The 22,856-nt window shown below is 45.9% G+C and overlaps 1 protein-coding gene across 1 annotated transcript in view; it reads right to left on the bottom strand.

The window, feature by feature from the left end:
- Nucleotides 1–12,407: 12,407 nt before the first annotated feature.
- LOC115387906 (low-density lipoprotein receptor-related protein 1-like) overlaps nt 12,408–22,856 on the bottom strand; it is an 80,184-nt gene continuing 69,735 nt past the window's right edge. Inside the window, 31 exon segments of the mRNA XM_030090809.1 lie at nt 12,408–14,233; nt 14,316–14,366; nt 14,368–14,461; nt 15,135–15,173; nt 15,334–15,427; nt 15,509–15,582; nt 15,676–15,783; nt 15,882–16,065; nt 16,220–16,381; nt 16,557–16,730; nt 16,818–16,958; nt 17,056–17,232; nt 17,331–17,450; nt 17,524–17,630; nt 17,744–17,925; nt 18,018–18,283; nt 18,358–18,477; nt 18,579–18,716; nt 18,801–18,938; nt 19,108–19,230; nt 19,327–19,449; nt 19,571–19,703; nt 19,793–19,899; nt 20,562–20,678; nt 20,762–20,887; nt 21,035–21,157; nt 21,781–21,900; nt 21,984–22,100; nt 22,180–22,273; nt 22,357–22,505; nt 22,587–22,775. Of these exon segments, the coding sequence (XP_029946669.1) occupies nt 14,093–14,233; nt 14,316–14,366; nt 14,368–14,461; nt 15,135–15,173; nt 15,334–15,427; nt 15,509–15,582; nt 15,676–15,783; nt 15,882–16,065; nt 16,220–16,381; nt 16,557–16,730; nt 16,818–16,958; nt 17,056–17,232; nt 17,331–17,450; nt 17,524–17,630; nt 17,744–17,925; nt 18,018–18,283; nt 18,358–18,477; nt 18,579–18,716; nt 18,801–18,938; nt 19,108–19,230; nt 19,327–19,449; nt 19,571–19,703; nt 19,793–19,899; nt 20,562–20,678; nt 20,762–20,887; nt 21,035–21,157; nt 21,781–21,900; nt 21,984–22,100; nt 22,180–22,273; nt 22,357–22,505; nt 22,587–22,775 (4,031 nt within the window). The 3' untranslated portion in view covers nt 12,408–14,092.

Genomic DNA, 22,856 nt, shown 5'->3' with positions numbered 1-22,856 from the left:
AAGGAACTCATCGTTGGTGCATTTATTAGTAGAATTTCCACAACAACGGACACCACTAAAGAAGGCTCCGGGCTGGACCAAGAGTGGAAATGGGTGGGGGGGGGGGGGGGGGGGGGGGGGGGGGGGGGGTTTCACGGATTTTAGATATGGTTTAGGATTTCGTGTATTTATTTGGGGTCATTAGTTTGGTTTATTCTTAAGTATGAGTTTTGTTTTCTTTAGGTTATTATAGGTTATTATTATGAGTTTGTAGTGGAGGATTTTAACAGTTTTAGAGACCTAATATTATGTTTTACACCTCTTGGAGTTTTATGGTTTTACCCTGTTAGACTGAGGGTATTTAAGGGCCTGAAGGGGGCTCAGTGGAAAAGTGCTGCTGCGTGCTGGTCAGGGGACAGTGGGGGTGTTGTCTGCGCGGGGGTGGGGTGGGAGAAGAGTGGTGAGGAGGAGTTCAACTTTGTGACGTACTTAGGTTTGAAGAGTTTCAAACGAGCCGTTTTCTACCCGAAGGGAGGGGCTGCTGGAAAGAGCAGCAGACTGAAAGAGATTTCTCAGACATGCGTGGAAGAAGGCAAATAACCTTTTGGGGGTGGTTTTTAAGGGAATTCAACTTTGGGGCATGCTAAAAACCTTAAAAAAGTGGATTTTGCATGATATAGGTCCTTTAATAAAGAAGCCGACCTGCATGCAGTACTTGTCTTCACCATTGAAGCGTGGGGCGCTATGCCTTAAGCGTCACTTAAAGCAGACATATTCCCTCCAAGGCACGCGCATCCCCCCCAATAAGTGAGCCCCCCCGACAGCCGCGGTATAGTTCGCACACTGCTTTCACTTCTGTGACAGACCTTCTCCTCCCTCCTGACAGAGTCTGCTCTCTCCGTCCACCAGCTTTTCTCTGAGTTTCTTCAGACGGAGTTGCAGCCTGTTCGCTTCACAGACTCACTTTTCAAAGTTAGCGTCTGTCATGGTTTGTTTGCTGTGGCGCTCTAGCGCATGCGTGTACCGGCGCGACGTGCGCATATGCGCAACGCGGTTACAAAATCTGTCCTGCGCGCGGACGTCCGTGGACAGAAATTCATGACATTACGTCCCAGGGACCAATGCGCCACGCGGACATGTGAAGCATGGACGAAGCTGCTAGCAGTAGCAATCATGGCTGCAGGTGCAGCTGCACATGCTAGCGGCAGAACGTAAACACACACCATCCGGCCGTGAGGAGGGGGAAAAAAAAAACCAAACTTTGGTCCGTGAACTCACCCGTGCACAGTCCTGTACCGAACCGAACGGCCCGTACCGAAACGGTTCAATACAAATACATGTATTGTTACACCCCTAGTGCACGATAATATCCACAGACGGTCAGAGTTTGGCGAGTTTCACTATTTGCTCCAGGAGCTGCGCCAGGATGAGTCCCCACTCCCTGATCTACGTCACCATAGACACGCTGTGATTGGTTTGCTGCAAAATCGCGACGCGTCAAAGTTCAGATTTCCCAACTTCAGCGTCGGATGCAAAATCACGCCGCGTCGCGTCAACGCCCCGCGTCACGTCAACGCCCCAACGCGCCGCAAAAACGCGTCTGACACGTCGCGACAACGGGTCACAACGCACCGCGTCTCATCGCGGCTGGAACGCGTGTTCCCATTTGTTTTCAATTGTCTTTTGACGCAAAATCGCGGAAAGCACTTGGCGGTGTGAACGCAACTTAAGGCTTTCGACACTGTCTGCCAGGAGGGACTCTGGAAGATCATGGCCAGGTTTGTTTGCCCTGCAAAGTTCATTTCCCTGGTCAGGCAGTTCCACGACGGCATGCTAGCGAGCGTACAGCATGATAGAGAGCACTCAGAGCCCTTCCCTGTCACAAACGGCGTGAAACAAGGATGTGTCCTTGCTCCGACACTCTTCAATATGACGTTCTCGGCCATGCTGACGGACGCTTTTCGTGAGGGTGACATTGGAGTCAACTTCATATTCCGAACTGATGGAAAGCTGTTCCAACCTACGGAGACTGCAGTCAACAACTAAAGTCCAGGACGACATCACCCGTGACTCTTTTTGCTGACGACTGCTCTCTGAACGCTAGTACCCAGTCTGCAGGAAAGCATCGACCGGTTCGCCAAAGCCTGTGACGACTTCGGTCTGATGATAAGTACAAAGAAGACCGAAGTGAGGCACCAGCCAGCTCCTGCAGTTCCCTACACAGAGCCAACCATCACAGTCAATGGCGAGAAGCTGACAGAGGCAGACAAGTATGTTTACCTTGGCAGCACGCTGTCACGAACCGTCAGCATCGATGAGGAGGTCTCGTACAGGATTGCCAGGGCCAGCTCGGCTTTTGGCAGACTCGGCGACAGAGTTTGGGAGAGAAGAGGAATCAGCCTTCAGACCAAGCTAAAGGTGACCCGTGCAGTTGTTCTGCCCTCTCTACTGTACGCCTGTGAAACATGGACAGTGTACAGCCGGCATGCCAGACAGCTGAACTCCTTCCATATGCGATGCCCCCGTAACCTGCTGCACATCAAATGGCAGGACAAAGTGCCAGACACAGAGGTACTCCAGAGAGGCCAGATGGAGAGCGTTCACGCGATGCTCAGGCGCTCCCAGCTCAGATGGGCAGGGTATGTTTATCGTATGCCCGACGAGCGTCTGCCAAAGAGACTGCTGTACGGTGAACTGAAAGAAGGCAAGCGCTCCCAAGGAGGTCAGAGGAAGCGCTACAAGGACACCCTGAAAGCTTCCCTGAAGTGCTGCATTATCAACCCTGACACCTGGGAAGCAACGGCACAAGACCATTGTGCATAGCGCACCGTGGTCAGCTCTGGTGTGTCAGACTACGAGAACAGAGGCGTGTGGAGGAACAGGAGCAGAAACGCCAGCAACGCAAATGCAGAGCGAGTACCACTTCTCAGCCTGGCTCACCCCAGCACTTGCGTGTCCACATTGTGCCAGACTTTTTCGAGCGAGGATCGGACTGATCAGCCATCTTCGTACTCACAAGACCCAGTGATTTGAGAAGTTGTGGTCGTCTTCGCCAGCAAAGGACAAACATCACTTCACATCACTGCAGCAGCAAGACTTGCGCAAAGCAGCAGTGAAGCCACCAAGCAGCCAGTCCCTGAGGGAGGAGAAGGCAGTGCTGCACCAGTGTCAGTTGTTTGAAGCTATTTCCATGAACAGGTAAAGGTGGAAAATATAAATCACACTTTTTTCTTTAAATTTAGGAGTTTCTCTCGTATCAAAATTACATCATGAAAATGAAATCTCTCACCCCTGTGAGTAGGTGGCTGGAGCAGTGACCACCAGAAACCCCACAGCAGATGCCGTCATGGAGATGCAGGCTTATCTGGAGGAGCATCTTCTTCCTACTGTGGCAACGATGGGATGGAAAATTAAATAAAGATATATTAATGAACCCGACAACGCCACCCTGGGAATTTCACCCAGGGAATTATTCAAAGTGCGAAGGCACACTGGTTCGTTGCCCGGAAGAACGGCTTGAAACGTGGTTGCACTGATATGATACAAATTTTATTAACGAATTGGTTTAAAAAAAACAGTCATACCATAAAAGCCAGGGGGGAGGGGAAAGGGAGAATTTACCCTGGCTGAGGCCTAGTGGGTGGGCCCGGGTTCGTGAGGTGGAGGGACCATCCAAAAGAAAAATAAATCAATCTAAATCACCCAACCAGTGGCACACACAAAAAAATACTCCGACCACCAGGAACACGCGAAGAAAATAGAGGGACGCCACCACCGGGTCACCAACACCGCCACCACCAGCCTCCAGCCACTGCAAAAAGGGGAAGGGAATAAAACAGTGGGGTTGCAATCAAAAAAAAAAAAGCAAATTAACAAAAAATACACATAACACAACCCACACGATCACACACTCATTGACTCATTCATACTAAAGGTGGGGGCAGAGAGCCCCGGTTTAAGACTGTGCCCCGGCCTGCACAAGGCAATGGGGGATTTGGCTCCGTCGTAGCTGCTGCACCGTCATCAGATCTCCTCGGCGGTACAGGCAGACGGCGTTATGCAGTTGGGGGTACCAGCAAAGCAGCTCAACCCCAGCAGCTGGAGACAATCAGCTGGAGACAAAGCAGCAGCGACACCACCAGCCGATCACAGCGACACCTGGATCAATGAAATAATACTATTTGGCGAATTCATGCCGATGAGCTGCAACTAAACACATGCATACCTGAGATTACAGCAGATGCACACGCGCACACTCAGAAGAGGGAGGGAGAGAGGACTCCAGCCACCAACGCTTTACCTGTGACCACACTAGCATCAGCCACCTGTGGTAGCATCTACTACACTGTGAAGAGAGGACACCTACCAAAGGTGAACAATGCAGCGAAGAAACACATGGAGCGCCGAACTGCATACAAACAGTTGCCTGCAAACGAGCACCCATGCTGTAAGCACAATGAGGGAAATAAAGCAGCCAGCAAGCTGAAGCAGCGTGCAGCCGTACCTCTCAGTCGGGCAGCCTCTGACCTGGATGCGACCTGCCAAGACCAGCAGAAGTGCAAAAGGATGATTGCTGGGAGGAGGGCTGCTTTATACTGGGCCACCTTGCCAGGTGGCCAATCAGTAACACCCTGCACCAGAGCACACACCTCTCTGCTGCTGCATGAGGTGGTCAATCAGCAGCACTCTGCACAGAACACACACACCTCTCTACTGCTACACTACAAATGAAGATCCCCTGATGTGGTGGAAAAGCTGGGAGCTTGCATACCCCAGCCTGACCAAAGTCATGGTGAGGAAGCTCTGTGTTGTGGCAACGTTGGTTCCATCCGAAAGAGTCTTCTCCAAGGCAGGGCAAATATTATCAGAGAAAAGAAGTTCCCTCAAGCCAGCAAAAGTTCAGTCACTTATTTTCCTGAATTCAAATTTGCCAAAGTGAAAGATTGAAAGGAGGCAGAATCCATAATGGATGCAACAGCTTCATTATTTCAGGGATGTCCTTAACTGAGTTCACACTTATGTTTACACTTATTACATTGTTCCGATTGTTTTACAAGTTTGCACTGACATCTTCATCATGTTCAAGTTTTAATTCCAGTTCATTTATATTTTTATATACACTTTATTCTTATTTATGTTCCTTCTGTATAACAAAACTATTCTTGTGTAGTTTACATAGTTCTTATTGATGTTTATATTCTTCCAAATATTTTAAGATTTTGCACTGACATTTTCATTGGGTCATTTTTTTATTCTAGTTTTATTTATCTTTTTGATAGATACTTTATATTTATTTTCTTTCTGTATTACAAAAATATTCTAGTGTGGTTTACATTTTTCTGCTTGTTCTACAGTGTTGCACTGACATTTTCATCATGTCCTAATTTTAAATCGTTTCATTTATTTTTTCTTAGACACTATCCTTATTTATTATTTTCTTTCTGTTTTGCAAAAATAGTGTGTATTTTACACACTATTATTTATTTTGCTCTTGTTTCCAATGTTGTGATTGCTCTGCAATTTTGCAATTTCTATTCCAATAAGTTATGTACACTGTATGTATATATTGTTAAAATGTACTTGTGTTGGAAATTTTACAGTAAAGTTTTTTTTGCATGGAAGTTATCTGTAGCCTGTGTAGTTTTTATGGTGCCATAAACTGTTTTAAAATAGGGGAAATTTAAACTGGTAATCTAGCCTGGGGTTTTGGCACCACCTTATGGAATATTTACAATGAAAACACCAGCCAAATGAAAGTTTAATCAATATTCAAGTATAATTACTACAATATACTAGTGGCATGTGTAATTTTGAACTATTCTGATATACACTGTGTGTTATAACCGCTAAAACATTTTTTTCAAATGAAAAATTAGTTACTCTGGAAAAACTCAAACTCTTACCAAGTCTTTTAGTCCTCTTTTTAGTGAAAATGTCTCAATCTCATGGATTTAAGATTAATTCACTTAAAAAGTATAATATAATATTTATAATATTTAATCAAGTAAACAGTCATTTCAGCAGTTAAAAGAGGTATACCTCTGTTTGACTTCAAAAATATAACAATTTAAAGATGTAACAAAGAGCCCGTCTTTTGAACGGCTCTTTGAAAGGAACGACTCTGGAGGAGCCGGCTCCCGTCAAAGAGCCAGAAATCCCAGCTCTGCTTGCTACGAGCACAAGGTGCCTGATAATGTTTTGCAGCTTTTTGGCACTTCAGCTGCTTATTCATTTAAGTCAGCTCCCTCAGTTGCTGAACCTGCCATAGACAGCCTGGACCAAAATGAAGATGACCCACTCTTTCTGTGAGCCAGCACAGTGTACGTGTGTGGAGGGGGGTCTGGAAAAAAAACCCCCAACGAAACTGAATTAGGGCCAGACAAGTTACCATAATTTTTTTTTCTATTGTACTGTATTGTATTTCTGGTCCATTTAGTTTGGCAGTGTTAAAAGTTAAAGACCATCTATAAAAAATAGTTAAAAATGTTATAGTTCCGCCGATGTTCATGTTTTACCGTGTTTTACTTGTTGTAGACTCTTAAGTGGAACATAATGTTAGAAACTAAACCAAACTTAAGAAAAAACAAAAAACAAAACAAACAAACAAGCAAAAAAAAAACCTAGGTAACTCTGCTAAAGTGTCTCTTTTTGGTCACGTTGCCAATCCCAAGCCCGGCTAAAGGAAGAGGATTGCAGGTAGAGCTAGAAATTTCAACCCACTTAACAGTCTTGATTAAATTTAATATTCTAGCATTTAACATTACAGGACAAGATTGATTTATATGAAGCCGGGATAAAGTAAGCGCACAACTTCAAATATCAAAATGTGTGTCTTTAAAGCAACACTGAGGAACTTTCAGTTTTCTTTGATTTTGGCGGCGCCAGTGGGCAAAAGCGGTAGTGTTTTGCCTGGACGAATACTACAGTTCCCATGAGGACTAGCGCGTGGCATAAATGAAAGGCATAAAGGGCAGCCTAATTTCACCAGGAGGAAAGTTCTTTGTGGACAAGAGGAGGCCAACAATGTCTTCATAGAGTTTCATGTCAGCAGCCATGGCACACGCTGTGGGCAAAACCAAACCAGAGAGGCCATCTCTCAGAGGTTTTACTGGCCTGGAATGTCTGAGGACATTCATCAGTGGGTCAGTATGAGCATATGCTTCACTGTCTTTCCAATAATCTGTGAAGTTAAAACATTTTTTGATTTGTGGAGGGCACAGAGATGGGTATAAGGAGAGTAATTTTTATGGTTTCGTTGGTTTTTTTCAGGTTGCCCAGTGACCTGAATGCCAGGCCAATAGTGTTATGATAAAACAGAAAGTGGAATACCAACCCATTAAAGTAAGAATTAAATTGAATTTTTATATTATCTTCTTCTTTTAGACAAAAAAAATACATTAATAGGAGAAAATAACTATTTTCTGGAAATATGATACATGTCTAATGAGTTATATTGTATGTGTTGCAGGTCACTACACCATCTGAACTTGTGGGTATGGATCTAATAGGCGAACTGAGGACCACTCAAAGTGGAAACCAATACAGATGTGTGCTGATTGATTAATTAACAAAGTGGCCCCAGGATTATGCCCTAAATCCAAGAACGCACAGGAGGAGGTCAGTCAGTGCTTACTGAAGTTCTTCTATCAGTTCAAAACACCAAAACGGACAGTGACGGACCAAGGCCGGGAGTTTGTTATTGAAGTATATCTGAAAAGGTAAAAACATTTATCATCCACAAAAATTAGCTAATTATGTAACTTACAAGGCAGTACCAAACTAAAGCAGGATTAGCAAATAGGTGTTTCTACCACAAGTGTTTTCTTTGAATTATTTTCTGTTTCCAGTAGTTGTGATTGAATTATGATATAAAGTCAATATCTTTTTTAGAAGGATCCATATTCAAATATCTTGGTGGTGGAACAAGAGAAAAATGAAAGCCGTGGTAAGTGAAAATCGATTGTTTTAAATAACAGTTTATTGAGTTTTACATGGACTTTATTTGCTTTATTATGTACTCAATTCTGTGTAAAAAATATTATTTAAGAATAGACAGATTTCTTTATCAAAATACATGGATGGTTCCTGCTTCTAAGATGGACATAAAAATAAGAGCTGAAACTATCAAACACAGGGTCTCTGTGGTTTTTGACGGTTTCGTGGTTTACAGAACAACAGCTTCATCATAAACTCCGCTATCAATTACGAATCACAAAATACACATACATTAAAATGTGAGAATACGCCCTTCAGCTTCTTTGAATATTTTTTTTGTGATCCCTCAATTTTAATGTGAAAATGTTCTCTGTAAGACAACTGTAACTATTGACCGTGAAAATAATTTATTTGTGTGATCCCAACGCTGATTACTTTTTTTTTCTGTGAAGTAACTGCTGGATGTACTGTATTCTGTATTGACCACCCCAGACATCTGCAGGATAATTCAAATATGGCGATACAGCAGTACATCATATGGAGTTTTATACTGTATATTTATCATTACAATCTCTTTATCAGAACTTTGTTTTTTATAAGCTTCATATGTGCTTTTCAGCTTTATTCTTGATCTATTTTTAACCACAAGAAATTTAATGTAAATTTTTTTTAATCAACACGAGCCTCATCCAGCTGAAAGTGCTTTTTTTTATTTTATCATGTCCTAAAAGTACTTCTTCTTTTTATTATTATTATTATTGACAGTTAATTTTGTCAAACCCAGCCTTTAACTTTTTTGCAGTTCTGCAGTAATCCTCAAAAGCTTTTAAAGAATTAAACTCTTAGAAAACAAAAAGCATATACTATTTTTTTGTGTTTCCCTCAAACAGGCCCTTCATCGTCCCACACTGCAGCCGAGTCATCCTATGATGATGTTATAAGACTTTGCTACTCAAAAAACAAGAAAAACACAAATGAGAAAAAGTGGTTGGAGACACTAAGTTGTCTTTTTTTTTCTTTTAAGTTCTGAACAATATTTTAATTTAATTTTTTATTTGGATGTTTGCACTTTTTCAAAATTTATTTTGAGGATCCTGCTTATAAACAAATAGCTTTACTTCATTATGTATAATATTCTTATTTGTTTTGTTTTTCATTTATATTCATGTTTAACTGTGCTCCTTTATACTTACTATTTATATTTATTTTGCTGCAGTGTTTTTATTTTTTCTATTTATATTTGTATTCATGCTTATCTTTTTTTTTGTTTTAAATAAAAATGTCTTTTTACAGTTATTACTTTGTTCATCGTGTTTCTGCTGAGTAGTCAGAGTCTGTTCTTTCTATTTCTTGATATTCTGAGTGATTGCCTCCTGTCAAATTTATATATGTTGCTTTTTTACAATAAAGTTCCTAAAACAAAACTAATTCTTACTCAGGGAGTCATGGTGACTGTTTTTTTGGACGGGTCAAATTTGTATATGTTGCTTTTTTTTTTTTTTTACAATAAAGTTCCTTAAACAAAACTATTTTTTACTCAGGGAGTCATGGTGACTGTTTTTTGGACTTGGTAAGAAACCTGAGCACCCAGAGGAAACCCACAGACAGACGAGGAGAACACATTCAGGCCCCTGCTTGTAACAGGGATGGTTTTGGACCCTGGGGAGTCCCCACAGACAGAACACCAGCAGCTCCCAATTCAGCACTGCTTACAGCATCTATGCACAAACAGAGAGAGAGAGAGAGCTGCTGCCGCTCTGTCTGCCGACCCCCCAGGGTCCAAAACTTGCTGAAGCCCTTCAGAAAAAAACTGCAACCTGTTCCATACTACAAGTTCCTGGTCCCATTTCAAGTTCAAGTATTACGTACATATCCCAAAAATATATACTCTTCTCTATCTCTAAGGATGACATATTCCCAGCAAAAGTTTGCTGTTGCTCTCACAATCCTTCCAGTAACTCTACAGACAGATCTGCAGCACGACCTCACCATAGGAAAAAAACCCTGAATACATCCAGCTCCACATGTGACACAAGAACCAACAGACTCCTCAGTAGCACAATCATCTTCGTGTGTCACTGAGGAATCAACCTGCTCTACTTCGTTTCTGGATAAACAGACTCTTCCATCACCTATTTTCTGCATTTCATTACTATTCCCTTGTTCATCTTTCATTTGCTGAGCGGCTCCAGGCCTCAAGTGCTTGTTGAGCTGCCAGACCTTTCCTAAATCTCATCAACTAATTGCTTTATTTGTTCAAACTTAACAGCCTCAAACGTTTTCTCGCTAAAAAAAAGCCCGCAAGAACTTAAAACCCACAAAAAAGCAGACGGAGCCAAAAATAAACCCAGTGCTACAGGCAGGCCAACACAACAACCCCCTCCAAAAAACATGGTTACTGACTTGGAAAACAATTTAGAAAACAACATACTAACAATCTGTTTTGTGCTCTGAACGCTCGTCTAGTCTGAGGAGAACTGATTGAGTCTGACAAAACGAACCGCTCTGGGTGACAGGCTTTCAGCTTTTCAGAATGGCTGATGATGTCATCAGATGAATGTTGCCTAGCAACACATGCGCTTGGCAGGCGCAGACCACGCTGATTGGCTGTGTAGCTTCTGTCAGACTCCCCCTGGTTGTTATTTTTTTTTAATTAAAGAACATAATTAAATAAACTAAAATAAACAATCAAGAAAAGAATACAAGCAAAAAAAATAAGAATTACAAACGAAACAACGAAAAAAGTGCAGCAAATTCTTTCTGTTCATTTGATTCCACACTTTGGTGAGAAATGCTTTAAGTTATGGTCCTAAAACTGCCCTCAACTGCAAAATAAAATAATTTTAAACATGCTCAACAGAATGTGATTAATGACGATTAACTACAGAGATGCTGAGAATAATTGTGGTTTAATATATGTCATCTTTTGACAAGTCTCAATTACAAGGTTTACAAAGAATAAACAGCTGAAGTGTTAACATGAATTTTGTGAAGAATGTCTGGAACAGGCAGAGGAAAGCGTGGGGCCCGTTTGTAACTGTCTGCAGAGAGGTGTTTGGTATAACTGAAGGAAACCAGCCGGTGCAGACACTAGATCAGCGATCATATTCTCAATGGAAGACAGACGGTACAAAACTTAATTTATTAGATTGCATGTCTGTTTATTTAGACTGTGTTTTTATCCTTGAGATTTCCGTTACCACTGGTCTTATTGTGATACACCCCAACCCTGGACAGCCCCATATAGCATTAGAACTGCATAGCTCCCAAAGAGGGTTGTGTCATTTGCAGGCTGGAGTCCAGTGACAAAAATAGGTGTTTATTTGATGCAACAAACCCAGAAGGGGTTATCCAAAACAAGGTCACAGATCAAAATCATCAGAGCAGAACAGGCAGACAGATACAGGAGGATTCAGATCCCCAAATCAACAACAACAGGCACCTCAAACACACACGGAACATCACAGACAACCAAACTCTGACGCCCTGGGGAGACGAACCCAAATAGACTGGGACGGAGAGAGGAAACCAGACATGGTTGGTTAACGGGGTAGAAACATGACACGGGGTAGAAGGCAACAGGTGAAGGACATCAGACAAACGACAGGGAACCGGGGAGGGACATGGACAGCAGGAGGATGGGAGACACACAACTAAACACAAACAACAGGAGAGGCTGAAGGACACAGACACATTCACACAGAGACAGACTCATGTAGGAGACTGAACCGTGACCTTCATTATTATTTGTGCCAACATTTTAAATCACTCAATTTCCTTTAGAAATTTTGACCTTTTAGGTTAAGCTATTTGTATTAAATTATCCTACATTTGGAGTGGTGGTTATTTTAAAATTATTGCACTGTTATTGTTGCTTTCAAGATGGAATTGGCCTTCATGTAGCCACTGAACAAATGAGTTTGAAACCTTTGTTTTGAGTGTCTGATGTGATCAGTAAGGGTCGCTGCAAGTTTGTTTATGGACAGATAAAACTACTCATGAAAGATAATCTCTATTTTTTTTTTTTTCATTGAACAACATCAGAATGACATCTGAGTCTGTCCACTGCAGGAGATCTGGTGTCTTCTGCTTAAAAGTCAGAGTATTGTGAAGTGGCTTCTGGCTTCTAGCTACAGGTTTGGCAATATTTTAGATTTTTATGTAGTTGAACCCATCCATCTTTTAACCTGCTTTATCCAACTTGATCACCTGGGGAGTTTCTCAAAGTGTTGCAGTATTCTGTGCAAAGCACCAGCTAATCTCACACCTGAATCTCATGAAGCTCCATCACCAGGTTCAGCAGAAAGCCCGATGACGACGCTCATCACAATCAGCTGCGTTGAAGAAAACATTGCAGGGAACCAGGAGCCTTCTGTATGTGAGGCAGCGGCTCTGCTCCACTGCCACACCGTAACATCCACTGCATGGAGCATCAGTCCACTCAGATTCATCACCGTTTATTGTCAACAAAAGACAGTGGTTTGTTTTCTGTACAATTTTCAAAATGTTTATTTATAACAATATCTGTTATTTAGTTTGTAAAGTACTCCAGCAAAAATTAAACATTATTCTCTTTCCAGAAGAAAGTCTGAGCCTCCATGCATTGTGTACTATAAAAGCTATGTGTCATTTTTCATTTAAAAAAAAAACCAAACTAATCAAAAAAGAAATGCACATATGATTCTGCAAAAAAAAATGTACTTTACGTAAAATGATTGTACTTCTCTCTCAATTAAAGACGAAACATATACAACAGCTTAAAATAACACTCGCTGACAGGTAAGCAAAATAAAAACTTGTTATTGTAGTTACATTGAAGACTCGTGTTACTTTTCACATGCATTAAGATATGGCTGACACATTTCTGACAGAAGCAGCATTTTGGGACAGAGGCTGAGCGTAAGGACGTGTCAGAGCAACCGGAACCGGCAGCATTAGCAGCAGCAGGGCACAGACGAAAAAAAACAAGAGTCCGTAAAGAGCTCCAGGAGAGAACGGAAACGCTAAGGACCAAATCAACATAATGCACTTAAGACTGAGCCAATACAAAACTGTCGACATACAGACTTTGATCCTCTAAAAGGCAGAAAGACATATTTACTCACAAAGCCAGGCATTATCTGGTTTCTGCAGATTTCAAAAAAAAAAGGACGGGAGAAGTGAAAGAAAGGAAAGAAATAAAATAAAAAGAGCCAGCAAAATCTTTTCCTTCGTCACATTGTACCATGAATTGCAGCCTACTGTTTCCCTCTGGAGGAAGACCCTTATGGCCGTCACCTTTACATCTGTAGCCTCACTTCGTCTGGAATGTTCAACCCCAAAAACACCAACTTTCTCTCGTTCCAACTTCACGCTCACACACCAGCGGGCCTTTTCGTCCGCTCACATCAGCGACGCACGTTACGTGATTAAAAAAACAAAACTCTGCTTTACATCTCACGGTGTAAAGCCCACAGCATTACACTGTACCGAGAAATGTGATATTCTGTGCAAGGAAGACAACACAATCATTTCATGAACATTGTTCTCTGAGAAAAAAAAAAAAAAAAAGGAATAAAAATGTGGAAATACTGTAGTTGCCATCTGGTATTGACATTTTACATGTGCTGTACACAAACGGTGCTATCGCGAACCGGTCTCACATAAACCTTGCTGTGAAACTCAGCAAGACAAACAGATACACCAATTCAGAAAACTTTGAGTTTTGCCTTTCCCGCTCAAAGTCAACACAAACAACAAACAGTTGGCACTGGTGAAATGGAACAATGTCTTTTTCTTCTCTATACAATTCATACAAAAATAAAAAATTAAAATTGCTCCAATGATAGCATCTTTTCTTCTGATTTTCTTGTTTCCATTTCATTTTGCACAGAGGTAGTGGCTATTTGGGTAAAGGGTAAGGGACAAAGTGTAAATTAAAAATCTCTCATAGAAAATGTTATTTGTTTTTGACCAGAGGAATCTCAAAAGAACAAAATATAATACTGCAATCACATACAAAAGTAGTCCTTCATTTTTGTACATTTTATACAGTGTTCACACTTTTTATCAATTTTCTCTCACACTTTTTATCGATTTTTTTTCCTTTTTTTTTTTTTTTTAAAGTTTAGTTTTACTTCAAAAGGCAAGAAGACGTGTGTGTTTGGAGTAGCGAGATCCGGGCCGACGGGCCGACGGCCTACGCCAGCGGGTCCACCAGGGGCTCCTCGTCTCCACGTGAAAGCAGCTCCTTCTTCTCGTCCGTGCTCGCCAGCGAGTTGCGGCTGTTGTGGGCGCCCATGTACAGGGTGGCGTACACGGGGTTCGTGAAGTTGGTCGGCTGGAAGGAGGTCAAATGAAAAAAGTTACATAAGTCGCAGGTTTCAGTCTCTGGTCGATCCCTGATTCTGTCCTCTCTTTACCTTGTCTGGGTCGAGAGTGAAGTCTGCGTCCAGCAGCTCGCCGGCGTCGTCAGTCGGGCTCACCCTCGTAGATCTTGTAAGCGGGGTTTCCGATCTCTACATTCATTGCCCCGTTGGTCATCCTCTGGTGCTGGAAGCCCTTGGCCCTACGTGAGACAGGAAAAAAAGCCGCGATTGACGTCTGTTTCTCTCTCGGGAGCGACGGAGACCGGACAGCGTGAGCAGGAACACGACCACATCACAGAGGAGAGGAAGACGCCTTGCATGAGTCTCACCACCATCGACACCAAGCTAGAGCACAGGCACCGACACAGACCCAGCATTCATGGAGCCCAGGCCAGATCCAGACTACATCCTCTGAGGGACTTTGTAGATATCTGCATCGCCTATCTGCATCTGAGTCAATGCTGGAGTTTTCAAGCGGCATTTTCCAATCTGACCTTGGAAGAATGCTGTTGGACTCTCCACCTCTCGGCACGAGAGCCACAGATCACAACACGGTACAGTATGGCACAATACGATGGACGACAGCATGGGGGGGGGGTCTACAGCTAACAGCAGACAGATCTATTCAGTGCATCCTTTCAATAGATCTGCCCTGGAGTTGCTCTGAGGAGGGAAACTGAGGAGGACGGATACGGTGGACTCCAGCTCCCATGAACATCAGAGAAATGGAGCGACATTCATCACAGGACCAAACACTGCACGGCAGTCAAGACTTATGGTTAAGGGAACGACAGATAATTAAAAAAAAAAAAAGGATCATCAGAATGCGGAGAGGGTAAATGGAGAATAAGTGTAATCCTAGGCAGCTGTTACCGCAAGCGTCTGGAGCCGGTTTTGCTGAGCCGGCTAGACCTGAGGAGCAGAGGAGAGGGTCAAAGTCCAGCCCCAAGAAATGAAAGAAAGACTTAAAAAGTGAGAAAAAAAAAAGAAAGAGGGGGGAAGAGTAACAAAAACAGGAAGTGGATTTCTCTGCCTCATGTCGTGAACGGTGCAGTGTGTCGCTGCGACTCACCCTCTCATTCTCCTCTTATACCAGAACAGAGCGCCTGCAGCCAGGAGGACCAGGAGCAGCAGCAGCAGCACCGGGATCACGATGGAGGCTGTGCCTGTGAACGTGGAAGCATGTCCGGATTACAACAGCCAGAGAAAAATAACATTTACAGGTGAGTATTGACGCGTCCACTCACGTCCGCCTGAACTTTGGTTGTCGCCTCCGCTGGCCACAGACTCGCAGCGATGTCCTGCCCAGCCAGGAGAACATCTAGACATAAGAGAAAAAAAGAGACATTTGTACAAAGTGAAACAACTCACATCGGCTTTGTGTTAATAAGTATAACTGCACTCTGATGTTTACCTGCACTCTGGGAGGCGAGTGAGCGGGTTTAAGGAGCACTGGCCATTTGCACAGTACTCGTTTGTGTCACAGCTGTAACAGCTGGGCTGGATTCTGCCATTTGTGCAACTATGGAGAAAAAAAAGCAATAAAATACGTGCAGCAATGAGAATGATAAGTCTGCGATCTTGATGGGAAGTCAGTCACGTGTCTGCAGGCGGTCTTACCGACAGGTGAAGCCCCCGGTGGACATGAAGTTGTCTCTGGGGATACACTCGCCGTCGCGGCAGTAGTGACACTTATCAATTTCACACGTGCTTCCCGTGTACTGGTGCTGGCAGCGACACAGCTTGGAGCCGTCCTCGCTCTGGAGGCACGTTCCTTTGTTCAGGCAGTAGTTCTCGCAGCTTCCTGGTCACACAAACACAAGCGAACGCCTCATTGAACGACCACGTCGTTATCGGATCCGGAAAGCAGGTCTGGTTTCCAGGCCGGGCCTCTAATTGGTCCCGCTGAGCCTTCCTGCATTTTTTCAACTGGTGGGATCAATAGCGGGAGCACTCACTGTATTGACACCGGTCGCCGAGGAAGTCAGAGTGACAGCGGCAGGTCGGCTGGTTTCCAGGGCTCACGGTGCAGTTGCCTTCGTTCTTGCAGTAGTTCTTACAAGTGTGCAGGTTACAGTTAGGCCCGGTAAAACCGGCCAGGCAGCGGCAAGTGGGAGAGCCTGCGGAAGGAAAGACATAACAGGATGAAGCATGGAAGTATTAAAAAAAGAAGAAGGAAAATGATAATATCATAGGGAATAAAATACATAGGAAATATGTAAGTGTGTGTTAGCAAGAGGCGAGTCATAGAGTCATGTCAACAGACACAATCAGGCGTCTTTCAGTGAAACTCACCCGTTGGCGAAGGTGTGCATGTGCCTCCGTTCTTGCAGTAGTCCCTGCACTGATCAATCTCGCATCGGTCTCCTCCATAATTGGGCTGGCAGCGGCACTTTGGCTGCTTGTGGGCGTTTAGGAAACAGCTGCCGCCGTTCATACACTGGACCAGGCAGGGGCCGCTGGGAGGAGCTGCGGACCATAAAAAAAAAAAAAACCCTCGGTCATAAAGAGAGCCGTGAATGCGGCGAAGCGGTGCGAGCGCTTCGGCCCACTCACAGACGGGAGACAGCGTCGGAGTCGGCAGCTCCACACACGTCCCGTTGTCCAGCGTCCGTCCGTTGGGACACGTGCAGACGGGTCCGCTGGGGCTCAGCAGGCAGAGCCATTCACATTTCTTTCTGTCGCAGGGATTCGTCACTAACAGAGGGAACAATGAGGAAGGGTCACTCATCAGTTCTGAATGTTTATCATTTCACTGCATGTCCAGAGTTCCATCCTTTATTCCTAAACTCACTCTCAGGCTGTTTGTATCGGTGGTGCAGGACGATATCTGTGGCGTGGTTCATGCCGGTCGTCAGGTTCTCGATGGGCCCTTTGCCAAACTTATTGACTCGGAAGACGTAGTTATTCATGTAGGTGACGCCGTAGATGAAGTCCTCAAAGACGTCGATGCTGAAGGGGTGACTGAGCTCTGCGTGGAAACAAGAGCGCACAAACAACCATGCTCAGGCCGTGCCTCTCACAAATCTGACTGTTATTATTGATAATGGCGGCCACGAGCGACTCAACTGTTCTTGATGCTGTTCGCGGCCACGACCGCGTCGCTGCCGTTCAGCCTCACGCTGCAGATCAGGGACAGCTTGGCATCCGCCCAGTACAGACGCTCGTTGAAATAATCCACAGCCAGGCCTGCACGGGGAGAGAGCAGCGTTGGAAAAAGACGACTCACGCTTTGCCGCACATCAGAAGAAAAATGCTTTACCGGTTGGCCACTGGATGTTTTCCTCCACCAGCGTCTCCCTCATGGTTCCGTCCATGGCAGCTGTTTCAATCTTTGGGTGGTTGCCCCAGTCCGCCCAGTACATTTTCCTAATAAATGAAGAGCAAAAAGCTTCATTCATCACAGCTGCTACAACAAATTACACCCAAATTTCCATCAGTTCCGTTTCATGGCGCCGATTTCTCTCCGGAGAGCCGCTCACCCTCTCTGGGGATCTACGACGATGGCGTACGGCTCGTCGATCATGCCGGAGATCAGGGTTTTGCGGTGGCGTCCTCCGCTCAGCTGGGCCACCTCGATCACGTCCCTGCCAGAGTCGGTCCAGTACAGATTACCCGCCACCCAGTCCACGGCGATGCCCCGGGGCATCTTCAGATCGGGAATCTACAGAGCGACATGTGTACAATTCAGACCGCTTAGAAAAAAGCAAACGATCAAAGCAAAAGCCACACACACACACACACACACACACACACCTCGAGGTTAACGACCCTGAAGTCACCCTGGGGGCGTTCCCGCTCACTGTTCGGGGAGGAGGCGGAAGACGGCAGGTCGTAGGAGGAAATGCGTCCCGTGTGCCAGTTGGTCCAGTACATGCGGTTCGTCTTCACGTGCAGATCCATGGCGTCGATGCGCACGTTGGCATCGCCCTGGAATACCTGCTCGTAGCGCCAGTTCGGCATCGACGGGTCCAGGCTGCGGATTTCGTTGTCGTCCGCGATGTAGAGCACCTGCCGCTGAGCTGGGGGCGCGCGAGAAACGACGTCAGTGACGGAACACGCGCGCAAACACACACGTTGCCCTGTCGATACTCACTGTCAGCCTTGCAGGTGTCGTTGATCCTGGTGAAATACTTGTGGCAGCTGCACTTGTAGGACCCCTTAGTGTTGTTGCAGATGTGAGAACACAATCCGAACTGGGCACACTCGTTTTTATCTGCAGGAGAAACAGAGAAGCGGCGCACGTCACGCAGTGTCAGGGGTTTGCTGGGACTTCCCGGCCGCGTCGTGACATTAAAAGGCCAGATCGAAGCGCACCTTCACATCTGTTGAGCCCAGTGGACTGGAAGCCGGGCTTGCAGGAGCAGAAGGAGTCGGTGCCGTTCACCACGCAGTGCGCCTCGTCGCCGTCGCCGCACACCGTCCGGTTGCTGCGGCAGTCGTTCAGCACCGTGTCTGCGGGCGACGCAACAGCAATCATGCGGCCACACCGGGAGGGCGAGCGGGGTCACGGAGTCACAGCCCGGCGGCACAACGCACCTTTCTTGTTGCAGTTGATTTCATCAGAGCCGTAGTCCTCGCAGTCGTTGAAGTAGTTGCAGCGCAGATTGAAGCTGATGCAACGTCCATTGGAGCACTGGAATTTATCCTTCTGGCAGACGGGTGTCGAGGGAGGCACTTCAGGATATGAAAAGGAGCCACAGAGAGAGTTATTTCATTTTTCATGTTGTCAAACTGAAAAAAGTAATTTAAATGTTTCACTCAGGCTTGAAACAATCCGCAAACTAAGAGCTTGTGAAATTTGCTTCCTGTTGCTCGTCCTTCATGCTTCAGCAAGCAGACTCACGGCAGTTGAGCTCGTCGCTCCCGTCGCCGCAGTTGTCCACGCCGTCACAGCGTCTCGACAGATGCAGGCACACGCGGTCGTTATGGCAACGGAACTGCCTCATGGGTGGACACTGGAATTTCACTGGGAGATCATACAGGAGAGGTGTTCTTGAAGCTTTTTTTTTTGTATTACTGCCCTCTGATGTTCTCTTCACAGGTGAAAGGAATCAAATCTCACCACACTCTTCCGGGTTCTCGTCAGAGTTGTCTCCGCAGTCGTCTTCGCCGTCACACTTCCAGCCCAGCGGTTTACACAGAGTGTTGTTGCACTGGAATTCATCCAGGGGGCAGTGTCTACCCACTGGAGGAGGGCGGACAGAGAGATGACAGGAGCTGACACAGACGCTCTCCATGAAACATTCCTGTGCTCCAATTCATAAAAAACCCGCAGGAGGTAAATTCACTGTGTGTGTGTGTCTTACAGCCGCTGTCGCACTTCTCCTCGTCGCTGCCATCCAAGCAGTCGGGATCTTCATCGCAGCGCCACCGGATGGGGATGCAGTGGCCGTTTTTGCACTGGAACTGATCGCTGTCACACTTCACGTCGCAGCCGTTCTGACGCCAGACACAGGAGCTCTTACACCATCGGCCAGAACGTCTCATTTCAAAGGAGAAACACTTTCAGGAAAAAGCTCGAGCGATACCTCGTCCGAACCGTCGGCACAGTCGTGGTCTCCGTCACACTTCCAGCGCCCGGCTATGCAGCGGCCATTTGTGCAGGCAAACTCGCTCTCCGAACACTGACGGGGCACTGAGGACAGAGTGGGGGAGCGCTTAGAGAGGCGAGGGAAGATGGAAGAACAGGGAAAAGAGGCGAGGAGCAAGGAGAAGAATCAAGGAATGGGGAGAGAAGCGGGCGATAGAGCACACAGAAACAAAGAAAGGTGCTCTGAGCCAGACGTACACAGACAAAGACTGAGAAATCATAGGACTGGTTGGACTCGGTGGACACAGAGGTGGGAATGGAGCACTCGGTGTGGCGGAGGAGGCAGAGGAGCGGGTGGAGTTTAGAAAGAAAACAGGAAAAAAGAGTTGGGGGAGGTAGGAGGTTGGGGTTTCTCAGGTTGTGGATGATGTTAAACGTGTGGCAGCACCTACCTCTGGCTTACTGCAACTGGCCAGTGTGAAATGCAAAATAGACATGAGATGATGTGAGATGTGCAAATGGCCACAGAACCAATCAACTCAAAGGAACAAAAATCAAGCCTCAACCTTGTGTGTGTGTAGTTGAGACAAACACAGTGACGGGTGATAGAAACCTTACCGCTACAACGAGCTGCACCTCAACAGTCCGCTCCTCAGAGCGCCACACTTTATTAAAACAACAGTCTTCATAAACAGAACGTGAGCTGTGGTTATGTGAGCTTGCAGCTTTCCTTTCACAAAGACGGGTGAAACAGAAGAGGAACTGACCACACTTGTCTTCGTCCGAATTGTCCCCGCAGTCGTTGTCGTAGTCGCACTGCCAGCGGCCCGGCACGCAGCGGTTGTTTTTACAGCGGAACTGGTAAGGCTCGCACGTCCGCTCGTCTGTGCACAGGCGGATAGAATTAGGGTTATGGATTCTCCCTCTGAGGAGCTTCTCTTCAGCCTCCTGCAGCCCCCGTCCTTACCACACTCCTCCTTGGGCTCATCTGAGGCGTCTCCGCAGTCGTCCTCGCCGTCACACTTCCAGCGTGCCGGGATGCAGCGGCCCGAGTCTTTGCAGCGGAACTCGTCCACACCGCAAGTCATCTGAGCTGCAACAGGGAGGTTTTACTGGATTATATATCAGTAAGAATACAGGTTTATTCACTCAGTAAAATAATCAATTGTACGTTATGTGACGTTTTACGACGCCAGAGCGGCGGCGTTGTTTGGTGCGGCTGTGAAAAGCCTGGTCTTACTGCAGTTGGCGGGCTCGTCCGATCCATCCACGCAGTCATTGTCTCTGTCACACACCCACACCCGTGGGATGCAGCGCTTCGTGATGGCGCACTGGAACTGGTTGGGTGCACACGTCACCTCGGCTGCACGGGAGACAGAAAGACGACGCCTCTTATCAAATAACGTGGAGAAAAACTACGACCTGGCAACAAATTTCACAACACAGAAAGCCTTGAGTTCTACTATAGGCTCCTGAAAGTGGCAGGATTAATTGCATGACATGTCAGTTTTGCAGGTCTCATAGCCTTGCAGTTAAAGGTCAAAGTTCATGCAATCTCCCTCAGTGGAGAAAGAACGGCCTCGGCAAATGTCATGGCAATTACATGGAGCAACGTGCTAAAGGAAAGGTCAAAACGGACGGAGCATCAGAAGGTTTCACCATCTTCTCTCTGCTCATTAGATTTGAGATACAGTATCTGGTATCCTGCTGTGAAGAGTTTGCATGGATGATACAATTAGTAGGGTTCATTTTCTTTGGAGAAGAGGGGATCATTCTCACCTCACTGACCAGGACTATCTTCACTTCAATTCTTCACTTGAGGCTTTTCTATGTGGAGTTTTCACGTTCTCTCTGTGCATGTGTGGATTTTCTCTGAGTACTTAGATTTCTATGACATGTCTTTTAATGTCCTTCAATATGTTTGACTGAATCTGACTGAGATCCCCGTCCTCACGCAGCAGGTTAGTTAGACAGCGAATGACTTACGACAGTCTTTCTCATCCTCCCCCTCTCCGCAGTTGTCCTGTCCGTTACAGCGGAAGATTCCGGGGATGCAGCGGCTGGGGTGAGTACATTTAAACTGACTCGGCAAACACACGTGAATGTCTGAAAAGAATAAATGCAACGAGTCAAGGACGTATTACCTTATCAGATAATTGTAATCTCCCAGTATAAGTCAGCGAACGTACCGCAGTTTGCTTCGTCAGAGTTGTCCTGACAGTCGTTGTCTCCGTCACAGATGTAGGCCGGGTTGGTGCAGATTCCCGTGCCGCACTGGAACTGGCCTGGTCTGCACTTAAACTCGGCTGCAAAGAGCAAACGCGGCGCGTTATTAAACAGTAATGAACCGGGAGTCAGTACAGTCTGCCTGCGTTTCTCACTTACGGCAGTCTGCCGGCTCGTCGGAGCGGTCTCCACAGTCATCCTCAGTGTCACACTTCCACCAGAAGGGAATGCACTTGTCATTTTTGCAAACAAACTGAGCAGACAGAAAGCAAAACAGTTATTATTTCGCTGACACTCCGTGGATGCATGAAGTCGTCCAGGATTCTCGCCATTCACCTGACTCGCAGTGCAGTTGGACAAACACTGCCTGCCGTCGGCGGCTAGGTAGAAGTTCGTGGGACAAGCGCACTTGTAGCCCCCTCCAGGCGAGAGCAGGCACAGGTTACTGCAGCCTCCATTGTTTATCTGGCACGGGTGATCTGCCACTGAAGAACGAGGAAACGTCGTGACAAAATCAGAGAGTGATCGTCACGCTGCGTGAGATACGGCTCATGGCCTGGCGGTACCTTCAGGCTGGCGGTATGGGTGGTAGATGTGGATGTCCATCGGTCTGTGCAAGGTGCTGATCAGCAGCGTCTTGTTGGTCCCCAGCGTCTTGTGAGCTCTGTTGATGGACTTTGTTTCCCAGTCGGTCCAGTAGACGTGCTCCTCGAACAGCGTCATGGCGAAAATGTGGGGGATGTCCTGAGTCAGAACTACGAGGGCGAAGCAGGACACACATTTATTCCAGAAGGAAATACAGTAAAGGTGCATGAAGACACTTTAATAAGTGTGTG

Source organism: Salarias fasciatus, chromosome 5 (assembly GCF_902148845.1).
Source record: "Salarias fasciatus chromosome 5, fSalaFa1.1, whole genome shotgun sequence".
NCBI classification, from domain to species: Eukaryota; Metazoa; Chordata; class Actinopteri; order Blenniiformes; family Blenniidae; genus Salarias; species Salarias fasciatus.
Note: the sequence above shows the minus strand (reverse complement) of the source record. Positions and strands in the feature narration are given on the sequence as shown.